This window comes from Cygnus olor, chromosome 17 (genome assembly GCF_009769625.2).
Source record: "Cygnus olor isolate bCygOlo1 chromosome 17, bCygOlo1.pri.v2, whole genome shotgun sequence".
Lineage (NCBI taxonomy): Eukaryota > Metazoa > Chordata > Aves > Anseriformes > Anatidae > Cygnus > Cygnus olor.
Window position 1 is genome coordinate 209,476 of NC_049185.1, and position 23,346 is coordinate 232,821.

Consider the following 23,346-nt stretch of genomic DNA (forward strand, 5'->3'; position numbering starts at 1 on the left):
CTGTACCTGCTGCAGAGCTGCAGGAATAGTAATGATTTTCTGGATGGTGCTGCCTAGTCTCTCAATGTAGTAGTCCCAGTCCAGGATCTGCAAACAGGGTGGAGCAGTGGATAGTGAAAAAAGTGCAGCAGAAGGGTGCAAATTTAGGTTTTGCTGGTAAGATGCAGCATCAGACATTTCCCTAGGGACCTTCCACAGCAACCTGTGAGCACAAATAGCTGCTGCCCATGCAGTGCCTCCAAAGGGAGGAGCTGTTGTAACAGAGCCACAGGCCGTGCTGCTCCGCAGAGTTGCTCAACTCACTGCACGAATGTTGAAGTCCTGTAGCGAGGGGCTCTTCAGCCATTTCCGGAGGTAATGTTTCCGTACAGTGGGCTCTGCTTGGAAGATGGCAAGGGGGATGGCCCTGGAAAAGGCAGGGAAGCACTTACTACCCAGCAGGACTAAGGCTCTGGCTGCACAGGATCCCCTCTCCCATACTGCAGAGACCCTCAGGGATTCTCCTCTTCTCCTGCTAGGCCACTGCACAGCAGCTGCACAGTGTTACAAATTGCTAGCCTTGTTCACAGTCCAAGCCAGCAGGCAGGCAAGCATGTGGTCACACAGCACCAACTCGCTTAGGTGCTGCTACCCTGCCCTTCCCTTGTAGTTGCCCACAAGCTATCAAAAGCCTTGTCCCCTCAAGACAGGTTTACCTCTCAGTGACTGGAGACCCTTCTGGTTTCTTGGAAATGATGAACCGGCAGCTCAGCCCTGCATCCTTTACCATCTGGTCTCCCAGGAATTCTGCCAGGCGCTTGGCAGTGCTGATGGAGGTGGATTTCTGCTCCCCATAGTCCTCCAGCTTGCGAGACATGGAACGGTTCTCCGAGATCAGCTCAAACAGCTCTGAATCAGGCATGTTGGCAGCCTGAAAAGGGGAGGTGGGGGACACAAAAACGCTAGCAAGAACCAAATGATCAAACTTTACGGCTGTTAGCTACAGGGAATGCCCATATGCAGCTGATGTGGCTCTCTTCATAACGAGTTTGGAAATTGCCCTCTGTTCCAGTTGTCAATGTGACCCATTAAATATGTCTGGCATGGTTGTTTAAGGCTTTTATCAGAGTTTGTCCTGTGGCTGGGCTGTGGTAGCACCGCTCTGAATTGTTAACCTGGTGCTGCAGAGTTCGGCTCACCAAGAATTTGTGGTACCAGGTCATTGCAAAAATTGAAAGTGGTCCCAAGGAACTCCCCAGCTGAGCTCACAGTCTTTCCTGCACCCCAGTATCTGAGGCTACGTTTTCTTTTCTCTGCTCTCACCATTTTCTTCATAGCTCTCCATGCTTCTCATAAAACACTCCACAGGCAAGTGGCTCTGTCGTTCTCTGCCTCAGCAAATGCCCTTAGATAACATCCTCAGGGGATGAGGGCCGCCAGACCAGTTCCATGAAAGAGATGACTGGAGAAGCACAACACTTACCCCCCCACTAACAGCTAGAAAAGAAGGGCTAGAAGAGCCATTGCACTAAAAGACACTAAGCTGCAGCCCTAGAGAGCCAATGCAGCTGAAATAAGATAGAAATGACCAGAGGCACAACAGTCCACCACCTCCCTGCAAACAAAGTCCACCCTCCCACAGAGCCCAATCAGCTTTTACACCTTTTTTCCGGCCCCATCTTGGGAGCACAGATGCACAAGGGACAGACAACCTGCAGAGGAATGCCTACCTTGCTGTACAGCACATCTAGCCAGTAATCGGCCACCTTGGCCACAGAAGCGTAGACCTCCTCCAGGGTGGTGCCTTTCAGAAAGGCCTCAAATACCGAAGACTGGAATATCTTCACAAGCTGCAGCTCACCTCGTCGCTTCACCTCAAACCCCTTCAGCTCAGCCAGGGACCCATCCTCATTGAACACCGCGTACCTAGGACACACAGCCTGTGCAAAACCTGCCCTTTGGCCTTGGGACGTGTTTCCCAGGACCTTGATTGCTCTCCTCCTGCCAGGGCCCTTCTCCCAGAAGTGCCACACCGGGCAGCCATCAGGCAAGTTAAACTAAGCTGCAGTGCTCTTTTACTAGGATGATCTTGGAGAATTTATGGTAGCTCTACAAATTGTTTCAGCTTGGCCTGCAAAAGCACATCAGCTCATGCCCCAGCTCATTAATACCAACTAAGAAAATGTTGGTAATCGCACACAAGAAAAGGCCATGAGGTGAGAGAAAGGATAAATGGGTGGGAAAGTGGAAGAGAAGAGCTTTAGAGAAAAAGAAAAAGAAGTTTGTAAGCTTAGAAAAAAGAAGAGGGGCTGCTGGCAAAACAATTCAGAGGAAACTGAATATAGCTAGTGATGTGACTATAAGAATACATTACCCTATTTTTGCTTTTCCCCTGCCTATTATTTGTACATAGGTCTCAAGATAAACGTTACAGGAAGCTCAGCTAAGGGAAGAGAGATGATACTCAAGTCTATGCCACTTTGCCAGCCCTCCTCACACCTGAACCAGTTCCTGTAAGTGCACCCTTCACTTCCCCCACTGATGATGGTGCCTGCCAGCCACCTCTACACTATTTCTATTTGAGCATGACCGAGGAATAAGTGCACTTGCCAACATCCTGAAACTACAGGAAATCAACGGTCCCTGAGACAAGATGCGCATTGAGATGCCCATGAGATGTCCTATGCACAGCATCCATTCAGAGCTCCTCCTCAGCTTGACTTCTGTGGCAGGGACTTGCTTCTCATGGGAAGGCACTGACAGGAGATGCTAGATGCAGATGCCAAAACTTGTCTGACAAGGCAAAAAGCACAAACAAATGGGGTGTTTTAAGGACAGAGGGGACTGGAGGATGGCAATGGCAATTTTTGAATTCAGACCTAGGCCTATGGGCACCACTGTAGCTAGTGATTGCTGGTATTATGGTTTAGGATGCTGTGGAAAAAAAAAAAAAAAATCAGTAAAATTTGACCACAACTGTTTACCTATAATGTGATAACAGCAAGACCTATTCCTTTCTCCAAATAGAAAACAATGGGGAAACCTCACGGAAAATAATCAGTGGAACTCCTGAGAGACAGAAAGACCAGAACTAGTGAGTTTAAAAGAGATTAGGTAGAGTATAAGAAATATTAAAAGTCCTCAGAAGGAAAGTCGAAATTCTATGTACACCTTACAGCTAAACAGGGAGACTATGTTGGGTCAGCAAGCTGGAGAAATGTTGTTTCACTATTATTTTCTAAAATTTATTGTCATAGCATGTTAACGGAGGCAAGTACATAACTGGATTCAAAGATGGATCTGACATATAGAGCTTACCATTTCAAGCAAGCAAATGAAACATGCTGGCAGCTCAGAGGCAACAACCATGGGGACATAACAGCATTTCAAGATTTGAAGTCTTACCTTTTCTTCAGCTTCTTGCCCTCCTCCTTGGAAGCTGGGAGGATCATGGCCAAGTATGGTCCATCCACTTCAAAGAAGATGCTGTTCTCTGAGCGTGTGACATAGGTGAGAGAGGTTGGGTCCTCCAGTTCCTGGTACTGATCATTTGTGAAGCCCTCCTGTAGGCACAGCCCCAAGAGAAAACTTCACTCAACAGCTGGGCTGATTATATCAAGAGATGCCCTTCAGGCACATCCTATCTGAAGGTATCACTGAGCATCTCTCTAGAAAGCTACAGTACAAGTTAGCAGGCAGGCCCCAAAAATCAAAGCATCTGACCTGGCTGCTGAGAAGAAAAATTCTTTAGACCCTATAAGTTGTTTCTATTGTCTTACAGACGCAGAAGCTTGAGGATGGGTTTGAACCTTGCACTAGTCTGGACTCCCACTGCTACTGGCAGCCTGCTTCAGAGGGTTGGAACATCTCTGCTATGAAGAAATGCTGAGAGAGTTGGGATTATTTAGCCTGCAGAAGAGAAGGCTCCAGGGAGACCTTATAGAGGCCTTCCAATACCTAAAAGGGGCATATAGGAAAGACAGGGAAGGACTCTTTATCAGGGATTGTAGCGATAAGACAAGGGGTAATGGCGCTAAACTAAAAGAGGGTATATTTAGATTAGATATTAGGAAGAAATCCTTTACTCTGAGGGTAGTGAGGCACTGGAACAGGTTGCCCAGAGCAGCTGTGGATCCCCCATCCCTGGAAGTGTTTAAGGCCAGGTTGAATGAGGCTTTGAGCAGCCTGGTCTAGTGGAAGGTGTCCCTGCCCACGGCAAGGGGGTTGGAACTAGGTGATCTTTAAGGTCCCTTCCAATCCAAACCATTCTACAATTTCATGATAGATGAGTGCACATCAACCCCAGTCTTTTGTACACCACCCTCTCAGCTGCAGGGATATCAGAGCCTCTCCCTCCACTTATATGCTGTCCATATCAGAGAACATCTGTGTAGCAAGCAAAGCTACCAGCCTCAACATTTGCTTGTTACACAGGGAGCAGAGACAAAATAGAGCCCCTTCTCCATGCTGGGCCAAACTCCAGAATACAGAGGCATACTCTACTGCCTCTGTTGCCAACTCTGCTTGCAAGAACAGTCCAGCTGTCTCGCAGGCCCATAGAAAAGCAAAATACTTTCTCCCCTTATCAGTCCCCCATTTTTTTCCCCAGACTGCAGAGCTGGCCTGGATGTATGCAAGACTCACCTTCACCAAGATGTTCAGCATAGCACCTGGGTAGGAGATTGTCACCTTTGGCTTCTTGGCATTGGTTGACTTGATGACAAAGTTTTCTGGGAAGCTGTTAGGAAGGACACACCAAATCCCATCTGTATCCAGTTCCAGAGGTCTCCTAAGGAAGGAAGAAAGATCATCCAGGAGAGTGGATAATAAGCCAAAGAACTGCTCTGCTTCTGCCTGCACAGGGGACACAGCCTGTTGCATCCACTTTCCAGTCCCTTCTGCAAAGGGAGCCCTTGTAATGCAACAAACCACAGCAGTGTCAGCAATCCCAATCTGCAACGCTAAGTACCTGATCTTTCAGCAACTAATGTGCTCCCACATCTGTTCCACTAGTCCTCTACTCCACACAGCCCAATCCTGCTCTTACCCATTTTCTCACATCACATGCAGAAGCACCTTTCTTTCCCAGCTCAGCACATACTCACCCAATCTGCTCAATCAGTTCCCTGGCCTGTGTGATAATATTTGCTCCGGTGAAGCAGACAATCCCAGCCATTTCCATGGAGTACCAGCGAGCTCTGTGAACAAAGGAGTTTAGGTGACGAGCATGCAGTGCTACCTCAAACCCATCTATGGGAAAGGTCAGGAGGATGTGCAGAGAAAGAAGCACAAGAAACACAGCAACACTGGGCCTTGGTAGATTGCTCTCCTTCCCCTCTTCATGACCAGAAAAGCTGAAAAAACACTAATAGACAAGAATGCCGACACTTGTTGCTCAAAGCCACAGGGTCTTGTCTAGGAGAGGTCTCAAAGATTAGAAGTCATTAATAGAAGCAAGAGGAAAAAGTGTTCCAGGGATCACCCATCATCATCTTGTGCTTCAGAAGCAGGTGAAGCAAGTGACAGCCTTCCTAAAATAATCCTGGTTTTCAAGGATCCTCTCTGGAGGACTCCAGCAACAACCACGGGCGAGACTCACCCTTTCCGCATGACATAGCCGTAGAAAGAATTGAGGATGCACTTGTGTGCCAGCTGCAGTGAATCATAGAGGATCTCCATGTTCTTGCAGCGTTTCACTTCAGAGGCATCTCCCATCTCCACAGCTGCAGACAGCTTCTTCTTCCACACCTGGGAGCGACAGGCAGAGTCAGAGCAGTCCCACACGTCACTACTGGCAGTAACAGTATGCAGGCTGGTTCCCCCCAAGTCCCACTATGACATTAGAGCTCTAGACCAGTACCACTGCTAAAGAGCAGTGGGAACACTAGCATTAACTAAATACTCCTTTTCCTTCTGCATCTGACAAGGAGTTGCCCATAGGCAGTATGCCACTTGGTAGGAGGGGCTCACAACAGTAGCCTCAACTGAAAGCTATTATCAGAAGTCAAGCAGCACCAGCAGAGCTGTCTTCCTGCATCAGTTGTGCTGCACCATGTGTTGTGTGGGCAAGACCTGAATACACTGCCTGCAGCAATAGATAGCATCTAGTTTGACAGCAGAACCCCTTGTGTAGAATAAACCTCTCAGCAAGCTCCACGATTCATGGCAAAAGAAGCATCAAAGAGAAACCACAGAGCAAACGGCTCCTTAATGAATTCTTTCATAGGCAGAGTCCCAAGGCCCTGTCATTTCCTTCAACATAATTTAACAATAACATGCCCCAGTCCCCTCTATCACAGGCTCCAAAAAGCTGAGAACTGGAATGTGCTTCTCTCCTTCTTTCTTGACCTGAGGTCTAGATTTTGGTCTCAGTATATCCCATTTTCAGCTTAGGAAGAATGCCTGAAACTGAACACAGGCCAGACAGAACAGCTGAACTAAGCATTTGCTAAATCCAGTAAAACCGGCAACCTAGATTTGTTTCCTGACACAGAGGTTGTGACTACTGTCAGGAAATCCATCGTTTCCCTACTGAATACAAAGACCAAACAATGCCATCCTTTAGGGCTCCAGGTGAGAGATGAAAACTCCCCATCCTCAGGGAGACAAACAAAACCAGAATTCAAGCCCAATACCTTGTGCAGCCCCTTGAACTCATAGCGACGGTCCCTGAAAGCTCGCACAGTGTCCACATAGAAAGAATTCTCTCGCTGGCAGATGGTGGTGACCCGCTCCTCCACCTTGGTGACGTGGATCTTCTTATAGGCCTTCCGGCAATAATCTAGTTAAGGAAATAAACAGAAGGAGCTTCTCAGGGGTCAGTGCCCCACTGTGGACAGAGTGGATGGACAAGGCTGGACAGAACTGCATCAGGGCACTCCCAGCAGATCCACAGTGAAGCGGTCCAGGAAAGGTTCTTTCAGTACAGATAACCATCAGGCATGTGTGAGCAGAGAGACAGTCCTACTACAAAGGGAGGAGAAGGAAGATAGCAGTGTGGAGAGAAGCAGCATCTCTTTACCGAGACACAGGGACAGATGGGGAAATAAAGTCATCCTGATGCTTGCACATCCATATGGCCCATCCACAAATCCAGGCTCTGCTCACAGTCCCCACCTAGCTGGATGCTTCATCACTCTAGGTGCAGGGATAATGTGATGTTTCCGTTTCATTAATTATGAATGTCTTTAATTAGTACCCTTCAAAACTGAGTCATTCATGTTTGAACTCAAATCCATGGCTCTCAGCAGACAAAAAGAGAAAAGCCAACACAGGTATGGGTGCCCGTCCTCTCTTTGGAAAGTGTGAAGGCACCCCAGGCTGGGATCCTGGAGAATTTTCATTGCGTAGTTTGAGATCAGACTTGATCTGATCCAGCATGAGCAAGCTAACCCCAAAGCACCAATTATTGATGCACACCATTTACAGTTTAGGTTGCAAAACACTACTCCAGATCATGACATTGACTTCTACCTGCCAGTCGCTTCTTCTCATACTTGGCCTGTTCTTCACGGGAGAGCTCGTGGAAGGCCCGTGGTGCTCCATCGGGGTACAGGGGAGGGAACTTCTCAGATTCCAGCTGCTGCTGGATGCGGTGATACTCACTGCGGCTTGCAGGCACTGCAAAGAAAAGCAACTATGAGTTTTCCAGGGGAGAAGCAGGAATTAGTCTCAGCCTCACTAAGTTGGATAGCAAGGTCCTTTTTGTACTTACTGAATTCTCCTCTCCACTGCCATGTCATCCGGCGCTGACAGTTGGCACCTGGCTTGTTGAAGTCACAGGCAGCACATGTGGCCTCATCTACTATTGCTGAGGGCTGGAAAACAAGTAAGAGACATGCAGATGTTAGAGGACACAGCTCTGCTTTTAAACCATGATTCATGTCAAAACTGAACAGGTGTTGGGTGGCAAAAGAGCACATGTATGAGCAAAGAGATGATATACTGTAAGTTCTGCTTCTCAGAGAACAGAAACACAAGTTACAGCAAAAACAATAGATGTTTCATTTGTTTGTTTGGAAGAGTCCTACCTGAACCTTTAGCTCTACCTCTGACAGACCTTTCTGCTCTGCAGACCTGACATCCATGGCAGTTTGACTGAATTTTAGACCCACCCTTACTTGATGCCCTGACTTGAGCAGAGATGGGATCTGCTGTTAAGGGGATCAAATCAGAGGGACCAGAGAGATCTTCTGAAAGACAAAATAGGAGAGACTTTCCTGATGTTACCCACCTGCAATCTGTTGGTCAGAATGATGTTGGGGTACATGGCCCCCACGTCTAAATGGTAGATAAGGGGACACTCAATTCTGTTAGGGACATCCTTCAGGGAATTCAGTTTGACTTTGATTTCGTCACAAACCTGTGGGGAGACAAAGAAGTGAAACTGATAGGGAGGTAAGGAGCCAAATACATGTTGAATTCGGTCTTTCTACACATGCCACTGACTCTGGGGGATGGGGAAGTATTTAAAGGACCAAAGGAGAAGCATTAGGAAGAGCAGCAGTAGGACTCCACTATCATGTACGGTTTTGTTTTGGACCTCCATGGTAGGCTTTATCAGCAAAAGGTGTGGAAATGGAGAGCATCTGCTCCTAGAGGTTATCAAGGGCCGATCAAGGACCAAGGACCTTTTCGGTGCACATGGAACAATGGAGACAATGCCAACAACCAGAGTCTCCAGTCAATAACTGAGGGGCCATTAACAAACTCCAGGCACAGCTTTGGAGAGGGCCAACCCTGGAATTTGTACCTAATAAGGGAGGAAACAGGAGAAACATGAGGATTTGTGATATTTAAGGAGCAGCCTGTGGGACTACATGAAACTTATGAATGAATGTTTACAGGATGGGTCTGGGAAGGAACCAAGTCAGGGAATAGACAGAAAAGGGCATAGCAGGGGCTGGTTGTGAGTAAAACAGCCATTCGGTGCCCTTAGCTGAGTTCTGGGCCTGATCACCACAGTCTGTCCTATCTGCTCACTAAATCCTCTCAGATCTCTGCTCAGCTTTGCTGGTGGTTGAACCTGCAAATGGGAAAGTAGCAGTCAAATCGTGCAGCTGGGGCAAGAGACCCTGGATGGCCAGTCTGGGTTCCAGCAGCTGGGGAGGAGAATCTTGGGCTGGAGTGGCTGGAGGAGGTGGCTGCTTAGAACATCCATTATCATCATCTACCTTGCAGGTGGTTGTAGATAAAATTTCTTTGGCTCTCTCCACAGAGTATAAAATGATTTCAAACAGGAACTTTAAATGTGAAACCTCTCACCAGATACTTTCAGGATATGGAAAAGTCACAGCCTTGCCCCCAGCCTATGCCTATGTTCCCTATTGAAACAGGAAATAAGTCATGGACATACGCATAGCAGAGCTTAGAGCTGAAGACACCCATTACACAACACCGACCTATGCGCACAGGACACGGCCACGCTGCAGCTCCAGCCTCACAGCACAGCTTTCCCCAGAAAGCCCAGACATGCCCTGCACGTCAGGGCTTGAACAACTTACCTCCTGGAAGTTGGTGACTTGATCCAATGGCAAACCCTCCTCCTCCTCAATAGCATGCCGGAGTGTCTTCTCCACATGCTGCACCAAGAAGTCAAAGGCAGCAGGATTCTGCAGGGGCACGGAATCAGCACTGAGACTGCTTCCAGGACAGACGGCCACCCCGGCACTGCCTGGAGGAGGCACTGCTGGTGTCCTGGCCCGACTTTGGAGACCAAAGCATAGGACAACATGTCAAGGCACTGTCAAAGGTCTAGGCCACTAACAGTGGAGCAAAAACCCAACACAGGCAAGGGACAAGGTCAGCTCCTCAGGCTCTGGAGCTCTCCTGCACAGGAGGCCTCATGGGACAGCTAACGAGCAGCAGAGTATATTTGTGTTTAACGGTGCAGCACTTGTCATGAGAGAGATGACTGAACAGGAAGGATCCTTTTATACATGTGGCGCATGTTCCCCTGTGATCATTTATTAGCTGAGAGCCACTGAAGCATACAGCAAAGTGTGGTGCACCACACAGCAGAGCAGAGCTGCCTCTAAAAACTTAGTCCATGAGCACAAAGCATGCATCTCAGAGGGGAAGGTGACAGAGATAACATAGCAGCTTTAACCAGGTGAAGGGGGTCCAAGCAAGGGTTCAAAAGAAGCTTGGTTTGGGAAGCAGAAGGACAAGGAAGACAGAATCCCAAGGGCACAGGAAGACAGAGGCATCTCTTCCAAGGACCACTGGCTTAAAACCAAACAAAATCACTTCACTCCTTTCTCTTGCTGCAAACACTGGCTCCCCCCGGGATGGGGCAGACGGTCAGTTTGAGGCCACAAAGAGTTCACATCCCTTTGCAGCTCAGCTCCAAGCACCTTCAGGTGTTCAAGCGGAATATAGGGTCTCCTAGAGTATAGGAGGTATTGCCCATCCCCAGCAAAAGCAGACAGGGAACGTTAATACCAGTGGAGATAATTCCAGACCACCACGCTCAGCACACAAGGAGACAGAAGATTGTTGCAAGGCCCTTTACCATTTTGAAGCGGCAGGGGATGTCACTGCGAAAAACTCCCGATTCCAGTGCTTCCACGTGGCCTCCTACATATGTCTCCGAGTCCAGCACATGTCCATCCTCTGTGAGTTTGTTAAATTCCTGCTCCTGCTTGTTGGGGAAGATGATGTTGGCGTGATAGGCTTGAACCATCAGCAGTGCCTCACACAGTGTCCCAGAACCCTTCCGTAACACCTGCAAGAGAGACATCAAATCTGGACTCAAAAAGAAGTGCTGTACAGAGTGCTGGTGGTAACAGGCCAGCCCTGCTGCCATACCAGTGAACTGAAAGGTTTCAGCTGGTGACAAACTTGTGATTACACCATGCAGCAAGCAGTAATGCTGCGCAAGGCCAGGATGATCAGAGTAGGGAAAAAATCAAAACTCCTTTGCTTCAGCTATGCAGGAATACTTCATAGGAGGACAGCGATGGCTGATGCACTGTCAGAGTTAGAGCTCATAGCAGTCTATGTATAATCACAGCATAAAGACATCCAAATGTCTGCTGTTGTCTGTCTTCTGACCCTGCTCCACCATATGGAGCCTTTATAAAATACACCAGTGTGAGGACAAAGGGACATTTTCTATGTGTTCAGCATAGACAGCTTCCTGTCTATGATCCTCCCTAAAGCCAAGGACAGAATAGTGATCAGGAGATCCAGCTTTTTCATGGCTACAGTCCCAAGTAAAAATCAGCTGAATCTGGGCACCACCAGTTCATGGGCCCTTGAAATGCCCAAGGACTGTGGAGGAAAATGGAGTAGCCTCCAAGTCCACTCTCCCTCCTTTACTGTCATGGATGGGAATGGACCTGGGCAGTAGGAATCTGTCCTTTTGCCAGTGCATCACTGTGTTGTGGGGGATGCAGCTCTTTGCCCAGCAGGCAATTTGTCATTTCAGGAGTGCACTCACCTCATCAGGCTCCATGGGAATGATGGTGCACAATGCAAAAATGAAAGGATGCACATACTTCATATACATGTAATAGGTAGCAACTGCGTCGGACACTGAATAAGTGGCCAGGGTCTGTTGGGGAAGGATGAGAGCCAAATTAGTCCCTATCATATGTGATACAGCAACTCAATGAAAACAATCTTTTACTGTTCCCTGCTGTACATGCCCATATCATCAGGCAGAAGGGAAAGGCATACTTCTACATATCCTAGGAAGTAAATAATTTTCTGTTGGCTTAGAAGGACATCCTGCTATAGCTCTAATTGCATAGCTATGCACCAGTTTTGAATTAAAGAAATAGTGAAGATGAGCTCAATGCATGTATCTGCACAGATGCTGCAGTCAGGAGGCTACTCCAGGCATGCAAAGATGGGCTTGAACCCTTGGGGGCTTCAGCAGAAATCACAGAATTGGAAGTTACAGGTTGGAAAAGACCTTCAAGGTCATCTCGTCCAACTATATACCCCATGCCTTTGTCCATAACCTGCTCTGCTGCAACAACCTTGAGCAGTAAGCCTGTTTTATGTCCCTCCAGAAAGTCATGGTGTTCCTAATTCAGGTGATATCTGACACCTTGCACTGATGTAAATAGTATGCAGTGCAATGCCTCTGTTAGAAACACTTCAAAGAAATCCCCTCCTTTCTCCCCACAAGCTCAAGTGCTACAAAGGTATCTAAAATTTGGAGAAACAGATTGAGTTAATTTCTCAAAAATCACTGCTTTAAGCAAAGACATTCTGTAATACTTTAAGACTCAGTGATATTGCAGGTGCTGTAGACTTCCATGGATTGTTTTCCAATTGCTCAGAGGAGATACAGCACAGGGAGGGAATACCTGAGGCTCCTCTGTAGCCATCCGGCACATCTCTTCAGGGTCCAGCTCCACTGGATCATAGCCCAGCTTTGCTTTAGCTGCTGCTTTCAGGTTGTGACTTCCCACTGGGAGGTAACTGTCTCTCTTCACCCACCTGGACAGAACAATGAAAATGCCAATCTGTGCACAGAAGCCAGCCCTTACCTTCAGAAAGGGCTCAGACATGCAAACAGGACCTTGACTTCAGACAGAACAAGGACAGCTGAGAGCAGAGGATCCAAGAGCAGTGGAATAAGAGGCTGCACATTCTGCATCTCTCCTAATGCACTGAAATCCTGACCAGGACAAGCCCACTATCCAAACATTGCCATTGCTCAGATTTACAGCATGCCCACTTCATACCTCAATGATTTAACTACAGGAAGAGAAGCCATCAGCATTGCAAAGACAGCCAGCCATCCTCCAAAGCTCAGACACCGGTCCAGGGGAGGAAACCCCCACAAAAACCTTAGCTTCTGAGACAGACTGCAGTGTCTTGCACACATGTCCTTTCCTCTTCTCCCTGTGCCAGGCAGGCCGGTGAGCCAGGATATGGTCCCTGCCCAACCACAATGGCCTAATCTCATCCTGCTCTTTATCTGCTGCTCAGGTCAGATCTCAGACACCTAGTGTAAGCCTGCAACAGACTGCATGAACAGAATTAGCCCTTCAGGCTAGCATGGTGAAGACTTCACAGCTTCTGTAGTGAAGAGTGTGCCAAGGGGAGCATCAGGGCAAAGAAACAGACTACTATGCCAATCTAGTGAGGTAGGATAAGTGCAAGCCTCGAAGAGACAGGAGTATAGTGTTCAAATACATTAACTTTAGGTATTTTATGTAAATCTAAGATTTATAAAATCTTAAAATAGAAAGATTTATAATCGATAATTTATTATCTATTTATAAAGTTTTATAATCTATTATTTGATATAAATCTAAGATGCAGTTATGTGGTAGCATTTGATACCTTAGACAGTCCATGTGGATGCACTGTGATGCTTTGTACTCTCCCTGGCTGTCCTTCTGAAATCCAATTTCCTGATACATATTAATTCCATGAGCTGCTGCTCTTGCTTCCACAAAGGGCCTGAGGAAAGAGGCAGTATGGAAGAGAAGAAACAATAGCCATTTTCCTTCATCTCCACCAACCATTTGAGATGAAGCCCATATCTGGACTCAGTGAAAGCTTCCTTTAGCGCAGAATTACAGGATGATCGAAGAGGCAAAGCTAATTGCTTATATCGTTTACCAGAAGGCAGAGCTCTATGACCTATCTTATCTCGCTTCCCAAAGGCTCGCCAGTGCTCCTCCTTGTTATTCCTCTTCTCTTTTGAACCCCCTTTCCAGTTCTCCACTTTCAAACACTAGGCTCATCAATATACAACGACTGCCAAATTGATAGTGATTTAGAATTAGCTCAGCAATCCCCTGATCAAGCGAATGGGACTCTACAGAAGTTCATACTTCAAAGCTACTGAACGCAGGATTCATTGAGTTACTCATACTAGCTGGATAATCAGCATGGATCATATACAGCAAATCACACACAGCCCCTTTGTGAGCTACAGAAGGGGAAAGATATCGAGGCTGGTACCTGACTCTGACCCACAGCTCATGTCATACTCTCCCAGTAGAAACCAGGTTAGTTTTCATTCCTGATCTTACCAGTCAAAGAAGTCTCCATTGTATGTGACAATGATAGTAGGTTTGGTCTCCTGGACATGTTCAAACCACCTCTGGATTAAATGAGCCTAGTATGAAACAGAAGGGGAAAAATATGAAATAACTTCACTTCCTTCACAGACAGCCACTGGGTATAATACAGTTTGCTCCACCCTTCTGCTCTCCTCCCCACCTAGCCAGAACCTGATCTGTCTTACCATTATTACCAAGAAATGAAAGCATGACTGAACCTACAGGGCCTACCATATTTCCCAGTGAAGCAGAATACTGAGCATAAGCTATCTTTGGCCAAAAAGAGAACCAAGCATGTAAGAAGCAGCTGTATCCACCAGGTAAAAACTACTTACTTCATCTGGTTCGTTAAAGACACAAAATGGTCCCTCATACTCTGGCTTGGGAGTAAACTCAAAGTCTTCAATATCCTCGGAGACAATCTCCCTGTTTGTGATCAGGTAGCCCTAGGATGGTGACAAAGAATCAGTTAGGAGGACTCACATTCCTTGTGCACCAGAGACAGGTTAGCAGGCAAACAGAAAATGTTGTCCAAATGATGAAACATTTTTCTCTTGCTGGGGATAAACCCCACATGCTTTGACAGTCAGAGCTTTTGTCAGGTAGAAGCAACTGTTCGGGAATCAGCTCCTGACCAAAGCTGCGCTTCAGCAAAGGAAGCCACAGTCAGACAACACAGGACAGCAGAAATGTCTTCTGTGCTCTCCAAATTCCCTTGGAGGAGAACCGTCAACCTGAGCTGGGGTCCATAAAGCACAAAATGAAGTTCTCATGTATCATTCAGACTTCAATTTCATTTCCAGATCCATTGGCTAAACACCAAGTAGTCTGCAGCAAAGCAAGCCTGGCCAGAGGTGAAACACTGGCCTGCTCCCCAGCTCTGCTGCTGAAACATAAAGGCAACTGTTGTTCCATTACCTGCCCATCAATCATGTAGGAGACCATCATGATCTGGTCTGTCTCTGCATCAGGAAACTTCAAGGGGAGTTTGGTAGTTTCAATGTCAAAGGCAAGAACAACAGGATCCTGAGTAAGGCCAAACACATTAAAACATTTTAAAGCTGATTTGAAGGTAAAAGTGATTCTCATCAGGCTTGCTAGGCCTAGTGGTGGGGCAGCAAGTAAGCCAGACCCCCACCCCCCCCGGTAATCATTTTACTGCTTTATCAACCCAAACTAATATCACTACCCAAGCCCATAGACAAAACTTGCCCCAACAATGCTGTGGCGTTAACACCAGATGCATATTGGAAATTGCTGCTGCAAGTCAGCTTCTAAGAGAAAAACAAGTCATGTACAGGGACAGACTGCAGCCTGCCTGACAAATGCTTACTGGTCGCTCCACGAGGTCATCTCGGCGGGTGATTTCTGGAGGGAGGGTGCTGCCCCGGTATCGCACGTTGTACCAGTGAGCCTAGCAATAGAGAAGGGTCAGCAGTGCGTTACTGCCAGGCTGGCTCCTAGCAATGCTTTTGTTTGTATACTGTGAACAGAACTCCAAAAATTAAGTATACTTCGGAAGAAAGGCACAAACTGTGGGTGTACATCAATCATTTAACTTTTCTGTGTGTCATTAACTGAGAAAAAAGCCCAGCAGTACAGGACCAAACTTTACACTGATTGTCAAGGACACCTTTATAAAGGTCCTGAAGAGAAAGGGAGAAAATTTCTATCATGCCTGCACTTCAGGAGCACAGCAGCAAGAAAACAAAGCTTTTCCAACTTCTCTATTCCTTACTCACCACATGGATCTTCAAGTCAATGGAAAGGCGAACATGGTAGGGTACATCATACTCCCGCATATCCACAATGTTGTCCATTTGGTTGGCAATCTTTTTTGAGGCTCCTTCCTCTTCTGTGGTCAGGCTGCCTCCAGCCAGAGCACTGCAGGGAGCAGAGGACATCAGCCACTGTGTATAAGTAGGTTGATGCACATCTCAGACATAGCAGCATTGTCAATGTAAGTGACAGCAGTATGGCGGCAGCAACATCCCAAGAGCAGCAGATGGTAAATAGAATGAGAAACACTTCCCCTTAGTACAAAAACTGTGGAAAGATGGTTCTCAGGACTGACAGCATGAGGCAGTGCTGCACCACCCCATCAACTCCCCATCTTCAATTCACCTTTGGTCATACTTCTGTGCTACATCTATGTAGAGGTACAGACAAAAATCCACAGATGCCTGTATAATGAATACGTTCTACAGATCTGGATTTACAAAGTAGAGTAACATGCCTAAGGATAATGGGGCAACCCAGGAGTAACTTTGAATAGCAAAAGTACACCTTTCAGGTGAGCAGAAAATGCTCGTTTCCCTTGACTCTTCTTCCTCAGATATGTTTCAATTGAAAGCAGACTTCAGGGACAGGAAACCAAAGAGAAGGCTGAATTTTCCACTTGCATTTTCTGGTAGACTTTAGGAAGTGTGTTTTATACTGTGTTTCTAGTTTTGTAAACAAGTGTCCAGCTTGTCATTCTGATAGAAAAAGGTGTTTTTTTCCCCCTCTATAGTCACAGCCAGTAATAAGTATATTCTCAGTGATCTGGGAGGCACTGGGCAATCTTTTTCAAGGATCAGTGAATTTATTAAGATTACAGGCAGAGGTACTAGTTCAAGACATCACAAAGAGGCTTTGAGGCCCTCTTGAAGTGCAGCATGTCTCTGTCACTGAGCTGCAAGAATCATCTTGGAGAGTGGTGACAGTGGCACACAAGAATTTAGTGCCCAGGCAGGAAAATCCCTGTCTAAACGAGAGCTAAGAAACATCCAAGGGGAACTTAATACCAGGGATCAGCTGTCCTAAGAACTCTCACCTTGACAGCATGGACGTATAGACATCGCTCGCCTGGTCTCGCTCTCTGTTTTTCCTTACAGCAGGAGAAATCTCTTTTCGCACCTTCACCAAGTCATCCACTGTGTTGAAGGACAGCTTGATGTAGTTCCGCTTCAGACCCACCAAGTGATTTGGCTACAAAGTAATGAGATCATAAGGGTGGAAAGAGTACTGAGGGACAGGGGAAGATGGCTGTAAAAAGCAATGGTGGGGAAGGGAAACTATGTTGATACAGGTGGAAGAACTGGCAAAAGAAGAGGTACCGAAGAGTGAGGAAGTCTGTTCGACAGCATTGTAGACAGGGAGCTGTGCTTTGCACGAAGAACCCAGCCAGCCCCTGTGCCTCAAGGCACAAACGGACAGCCAGGAAGAACTGGTCAAAGAGAAGCAGTTCTCCTACCCACCCCCCCAGGACTCTACCACCCTGCAATCATGCTGTAATTCAAGAAATGTCTAGGACATGCTATGAAAAAGATAATGTGCTCATGGAAAAGCATATTAATTACTATCAGTAAGCAACAAACAATAAGCAATCCATTTCTGATATGCAGCGCAAACAGCGCTAGGAAATTGAGGCCAAGCATGCAGTTTCCCTTCAGCACTCAAGAGATGTATGTGGTTGATGCCCCAGGCCTGTCAGTGTTCAAGAAGTATTTGGGCAATGCCCCCAGTAACACGCTTTAGGTTTTGGTTAGCCTTGAAGAGGTCTGGCAGTCGGACTAGATGATCTTTGAAGATTCCTTCCACCAGGACAGTTCTCTATTTTACTTATATTCAGCAGAGTTAGACAGAGTCAGAAAAAAACGTTACTCAACAGTACAGTGGGCAGAGGAATACAGACCAGATCCAAGTCTTCTTTGGGGACAGTTTCCAGCTTTGCAATTTTCCCTTGGAACTTCTTAGAAAGGAAGGAGGACACTTCTCGCTCACAGCCCTGGGAAGGAATTGCAACTGAGCACCGCAGCCAGACACTGCCCTACCAGAGAAGACAGCCTCAGAAGTGGTTCTGGGTGCTGGCACAGCAAGGTGTAAGGACAGGAGCTGGCCCCAAAACTAGTCCCTTCCAACAGGGAGGTTTTGGCTGCCAGCTGACAGAGTGGTCAGACTGGGCCCAGGTTTGCAGCTCACAAGGTGAATGTCTGTATCGCAGATGAAAAGGGGGGTGAGAGCAGATGGTCACCACTGCCCAGGCAGTGGGAAACAATTTGAGAACTAAGAAAAAAGATCAGGGGAGAATACGAAACAGGCAGCGTTGGGGATAGCTCCTCACCACGATGAATGAGCCTGGAAGAGCCCCAGCATGGCCAATGGCCACTTCCCACCCCAGCTCTTCTCCAGCCACCCCAAGGAAACCATGGATAGAAGCATTGTCACCGCGTTTCTCTCATCCCAAACCAGGGTGCCCACGAGCCCCTGCAGCTCTCCAGGGTTCTGCATCCTGGGGACCTGCGCCACCCGAGGGGCTCAGAGAGCACAGCTCCGTGCCCGTTCTCACCTGCTGGGTGGCGATGTAGAAGTAGGGTCTGTAGGGTAAAGCCACCTAGGAGAGAGCACACAGGTGACAGCCATGTTTCCCCGCTGCCAGTGGGCGCCCAGGGGGCAGCGGGCAGGCCAGGCACCTGGGCACGGACCCACCTTGAAGCGGCTCCCATCCTCCTGGACAAAGTAGTAGTCCACAGCGCTCACCGGCCGCCGGTCCTCGTCCAGCACCTCTGTCTGCACACGGGCAACGCAGCCTCAGCGGGGCGGGCCTGGGCCCACGGGCGCCTCTCCGCGGGCAGCCCCCACGGGCCTCCCGGGCCCCGCCACCCCCAACCCAGGGCTGACCGGGTCAACCAGTCAACCAAGGCCCCGCCGGCCCTTACCGGGTGCATGTTGATGAGCCAGCCCGTCCGCTCGCCGGGCTCCGCGGGCCGCTCGAAGCCGAACAGCGCGTCCAGCCGCTCCGTGCGCTGCGACCGCTCCAGGCGCTTGAAGGCGGACAGCGCGGGGCCATCGTCCCTGCGAGAGGCGCCGCCGTCAGCCGCCGCCGCCGTCAGCCGCCGCCCCCGGGGTGCCGCCGCCGCCCCCACTCCCCGCGCCGCCCTCACCTCGCGCCCTCGGGGTCGGGGTCGGGGTCGGGGTCGCCGCCGCCCGGCCCCGAGCGCCCCGCACCGCCCCGCCGCCGCATCCCCGCCGCCGCCGCCGCCGCCGCGGGAGGAATTTGGCGCGCTGCGCCCCGGTTCCCGCGAGAGCCGAGCGGCCCCGCCCCTGCCGCGGCGAGAGCACCAATCAGAGCGCGCCGCCGTCACCGCCCGCCAGTCCCGCCGCGCCCCGCCCCTGGCGCTGCCCCCTGGCCCTGCCCGCGCGCTTCCCCTCGTTCAGCCCCGCGGCTGGGTCCGGGCGCACCCCCGGGGCGCGGCGGGGCGAGGCGGGGCGGAGTTGCGGCGTGGTGCGGCAGCGCTCGGTCTTGGGCTTCTTCACAGAGGCTGAGCCTCGCAGACGCCGCGCCCGTGTTACTGTGCTGCGTGTGGCAAGGAGGGCTGGTGCCGTGCTCGGAATCCTAAGGCAGCGTGCGCTGGGGCTGTTCGCCCTGTCCAGCAGCAACGCGTTCCCGTTCCCGTCTTCTGCACCAGCAGCGCTGCTCGCTGGCCAGGGCGCTGAGCAGGCAGAAGGTACTCCCAGCGCCATCAGTGGGAGCGCCGGAGCCAGGGCAAGGATGGGTGTGGGAACATAAAGGCAGAGCTGGGGGAGGTCAGGTTGAGAGAGGGAGTTAGAAGAATGTTATCAAGTAGAGACAGAGCGCTGACGGCACTAAACTAGGATGCTAGTTAGTGTCTTTGCTAACTATGGCGCATTGTGCAAATTAACTAAAGCAAGAAGCCTTGGACCCCTTACCAAGGTCAGTCTCTTATTAATAAGAGTGTGAGCCTGTCTTAAGAAACTGGCAGAAACTGGTCCTGCAGATGGACAAGAGCCAAGGAGCAACTGAGTCTGCGCAGAGACAAGAGGTCAACTAGCGGTGACGAGGAAGAGTCATCAGTCTTAATCCCCACGACCCCGACGACCACCACCAGAATATACTGCGCAAGCGCAGATGGGAGGAGTTTATGGAAATGACTCCTTGGAACTAATTTTAATACGAAGCGGGGACAGGTTATGAATATGTATAGGCGTATTGTGAAACTTCATGCATATGTAACTCTTTGCTGCATATAACCATGGCAAATTGCCGCGTCAGGTGCGCACGACTTTGGCGGGACTACCCCCCGTGCTGCCCAGCGCTGAATAAACATACCTACTTTACAATCTTACTGATTGTGGAGTCCATTTTCCGCAAGTCAAGGTTGGGGACAGCCCAGGGTGCTTTCCCTCTAGGGCTCCTACAGTTCTTGGACATGAAGTTACTGTCTCTCCCTGCACCCTGCAATACAAGGAGCTTCTAATTCAGAGCACAGCTCACTCAAAAGCTCTGGAATCGCTCATGACTGCAAGCACTTCGTGAAGACACGAAGCCTAGAAAGGCAGCAGTGGGCAGCGGAGGGCTGATGCCGAGGGTCGATGCAGTGGGCAGCGCTTCCCCGTTTCTCCTCCCTGCCCACCCCTCCAGCCACCCCTTGCACCAGAGTCCGGCACGGGCACCCAGATACATCTCCAGGCTGGGCCCTGATGAAGTGCTGTGGCCCTGGAGAAATTAGGCTAGGATACTGCATGAAAACTACCGGACAGCATGTTGATGCTACAGTATTTGAAGCAAGTGGGAAGCAAAAGCCCCCAGTCAGAAATTCCTGAAGCTGCTGTACAGACAACCCTGCTGTCCCCTCTGCTGACAGCTTATCTCAGGCTCACCCCTACCAGCCCAGAGCTGTCACCCATGTGGGAGTGGGAAAGCTCCGCGTCTGTGTCCCTGGGCAGGGTATGCCAGACCTTTAGGCTGGGAGCTGGCTGAGAGCAGAGTGCACCCGATGCCACAGGGACCAACGCGTGCTGGCTGGGCAGTCGGTTGGAGAGGACAGAAAAGGTGGCAAGAGTTTGTCAGAAATTAGAAACAGTGTGGGTATGGGAGAAAGTGGAGAGAGAAGAGACAAAGTCTTAGCTGGGAGAACTGACCAAGGGAGGACAGATGGCTGGGCTTAATTTGAGCTTCATCAGGAATTTATATTCCGCAGAACTTCCAGTTCTGTACTATTTCTGTCATTCTGGAGGGCTAGATTTAAATGATCTCTTACCATCCCCACTGCTTTCCCTTGATCCACATGTGCTTGGTGCTGGTCCCTATCAGGACAACAGGTAGCAGAAAACCAGCACTGGGCTGCAAGCATCAGAGTGCATCTGGCTGCAGAGGCAAACACCTAGCCCTTGTGTTTTCAAGCTCTCTCTCCTATGAACAATGGAATAGAAACAACAGAACATGTAAGAAGCAAATTTCTGTCCCTCATCAAGTGGCCATCTTTAATCCCCACTCTTCCTACACGGAGGAGCATCTCCAGTGTGAAGAGTTTCTTGGCACAGCGTCTGTCCTATCAGCTAAAGTACCTTTGCCTGAAGCTGCTCAGTCAGGATATAGAAACTATCAGAGGATCCTGGCTCTGTTATAATGTATGGGATGCAACAACTGTACCAGTTATTGAAAGTCCAATGAAATATTATTTATGGACGATGAACTGTATTAGCTGTATCTCATTCTCTATAACAAGAGTATGTCTGATGACAAAAAAGGCAAAACAGTTTGGATGGTCCCCTACAATATGCCAGTTTACAGAGTGTGCTGCCAGCAGTGTGGGAATAAAAATTGAGGTTGCAGCTTTAAAGGCTTTTAGTCCAGAAACTATCATAGAGGTAGGGAAAAAAGTTAGGTATCTGCTTTATCTGGAGGATAGTGAGCCCCAAAGAAATAGATTCAGATTCTAGAAATACAGCTCTGAAATACTGTACTGACCTATAGGGATCCTGAAGACACTGCTAGGAGGACTAATAACACCCTAAAGAGAAAGGAAAGATCACTAAATACCTGAATATCTATTTCATCACTGAAACAGAGACCCTTTGTAAGAGTCTTCCTGAGGTGCTTGATCTTCCACAAAACCAATAGTCATTGTTTCCTACTTATATTATTTCTTGCCCATCTGTTGAGAGCTCAGCAATAAAGGGTCCTGGGCTTTGTTTGTCTGTAGGTGTTACTATTAGGGGTTCTGAATTACCTTAACAGGGAAGGGATCCCAAGGCATGCTGACATAGTACCATACCCTGTGCCTGTGAGGTGCTGCTGGCTGCAGCTGTGAGCAGGTAGAGCCAGTGAAGGCAGGCTCTGATCCATCAGCAGTCCACACCAGCTGCTCAGAAATCAACAGCTGGCTCCCAGGGAGAGAACCATCCCACCTCCCCTCCACGGTCTAAAATGTCATCAAAGGTGATCAAAGGATGGTGATGGCCTCCAGAATAAGGCCAACACTGAGGGTTGTTGTGCCCCTTGGGCTCAGCTGCCTGCCTACCTTTATGGGAGATGGGTCTCACCCCCATTCCATACGCTCTGGGTGTTGTTTCACACACTGCTATTGCACCCCACAAATCTGGAAGAGTAGTGCTGACTGGAACGTGCAGCTTTGTAAGATACCAATTTTCACTGAAATTTAAGTATTCTCCTTATCCCCTCTGCATCGCAGACTGGTTACACTAATGTGTTCATTACCATGATGGATTTTTAAAAATAAGTCACACAGATTTCTATGCAAACTGTAGCCATGAGAAGAGAGAGGCACCAGTGGTGCTACCATGCTCTCTTAGTCCCCAGTATCTGAAGCTCCACATTAAACCTGAAGCTCTGGTCTAACGAAATTGGGGTGGCCTTTCAGGTCCCTATTCTCCGTGGCCAATTGCTGCATACATGAGGTTTGCATTCCCCACAGGTGGCAAGGATGACTGCGACCACAGAAGATGTGAAGTCTGCCTGAATGGTGCACCTCTGCTTTTGCTAAGGAGAATGAGCCCCTAGTGAGGGGGACTGTGTGTCTCCTCCCTGTGTGAGTTCCTTCCTGATGTCAACATTAGCACCCAGGATCACTTCCAGAGAGAGGATTCCTGGAGATGTCAATGGATTTGAGACCAGAATATCTGAGTATTGCATCTTCACAAGAAGTGCGGCTCACTGTCCCATCTTCTCAGTTCTTCTTACAGATGGACCTGCTGTTGCTTCCTGATCTCAGTGACAGTGTCACCATGTCTATCTGTTCTAAGGAGCCTAATTTCATCTGTCATATTCCTGATGTAGATCTCAACCAAGAGCTGCTATTTCTTTGGACTCTTGTAGCAAAATGGCAAGTGTGGCTGTAAAGATAAGCTGAGTCTCTCTCAGCCTGTGGAATTGTGAATTCACATACATCATTGCATGTTGTCTGGCCAGAAGAGAAAAAAACAGAGGAAGGGACCTCTGGAGTGTCTGATCTGACATCCCTCACAAAGAGGGAAAATTGTCAATTCTAGATCAGCTCAGCTGTGGCTTTGTCTAGCTGAGTACTGAAAA

The 23,346-nt window shown here is 48.8% G+C and overlaps 1 protein-coding gene across 1 annotated transcript in view; it reads right to left on the reverse strand.

Moving 5' to 3' along the window:
• Positions 1–20,157, reverse strand: part of POLE (DNA polymerase epsilon, catalytic subunit) — a 33,911-nt gene extending 13,754 nt beyond the window's left edge. The window contains exons 1-29 of the mRNA XM_040577566.1: positions 20,142–20,157; positions 18,938–19,001; positions 18,713–18,848; positions 18,483–18,563; positions 18,343–18,387; positions 17,689–17,781; positions 16,828–16,982; positions 15,755–15,896; positions 15,346–15,426; positions 14,931–15,038; positions 14,348–14,458; positions 13,983–14,068; positions 13,285–13,404; positions 12,300–12,432; positions 11,423–11,536; positions 10,493–10,705; positions 9,483–9,590; positions 8,213–8,341; positions 7,694–7,796; positions 7,453–7,599; positions 6,615–6,760; positions 5,579–5,727; positions 5,085–5,177; positions 4,624–4,768; positions 3,385–3,542; positions 1,710–1,905; positions 696–910; positions 304–406; positions 7–87 (exon numbers count right to left, since the gene is read on the reverse strand). Coding sequence (XP_040433500.1) covers positions 7–87; positions 304–406; positions 696–910; positions 1,710–1,905; positions 3,385–3,542; positions 4,624–4,768; positions 5,085–5,177; positions 5,579–5,727; positions 6,615–6,760; positions 7,453–7,599; positions 7,694–7,796; positions 8,213–8,341; positions 9,483–9,590; positions 10,493–10,705; positions 11,423–11,536; positions 12,300–12,432; positions 13,285–13,404; positions 13,983–14,068; positions 14,348–14,458; positions 14,931–15,038; positions 15,346–15,426; positions 15,755–15,896; positions 16,828–16,982; positions 17,689–17,781; positions 18,343–18,387; positions 18,483–18,563; positions 18,713–18,848; positions 18,938–19,001; positions 20,142–20,157 — 3,471 coding nt within the window. The remainder of the gene's footprint in view (positions 1–6; positions 88–303; positions 407–695; positions 911–1,709; positions 1,906–3,384; positions 3,543–4,623; positions 4,769–5,084; positions 5,178–5,578; positions 5,728–6,614; positions 6,761–7,452; positions 7,600–7,693; positions 7,797–8,212; positions 8,342–9,482; positions 9,591–10,492; positions 10,706–11,422; positions 11,537–12,299; positions 12,433–13,284; positions 13,405–13,982; positions 14,069–14,347; positions 14,459–14,930; positions 15,039–15,345; positions 15,427–15,754; positions 15,897–16,827; positions 16,983–17,688; positions 17,782–18,342; positions 18,388–18,482; positions 18,564–18,712; positions 18,849–18,937; positions 19,002–20,141) is intronic.
• Between the last annotated feature and the right edge of the window lie 3,189 nt (positions 20,158–23,346).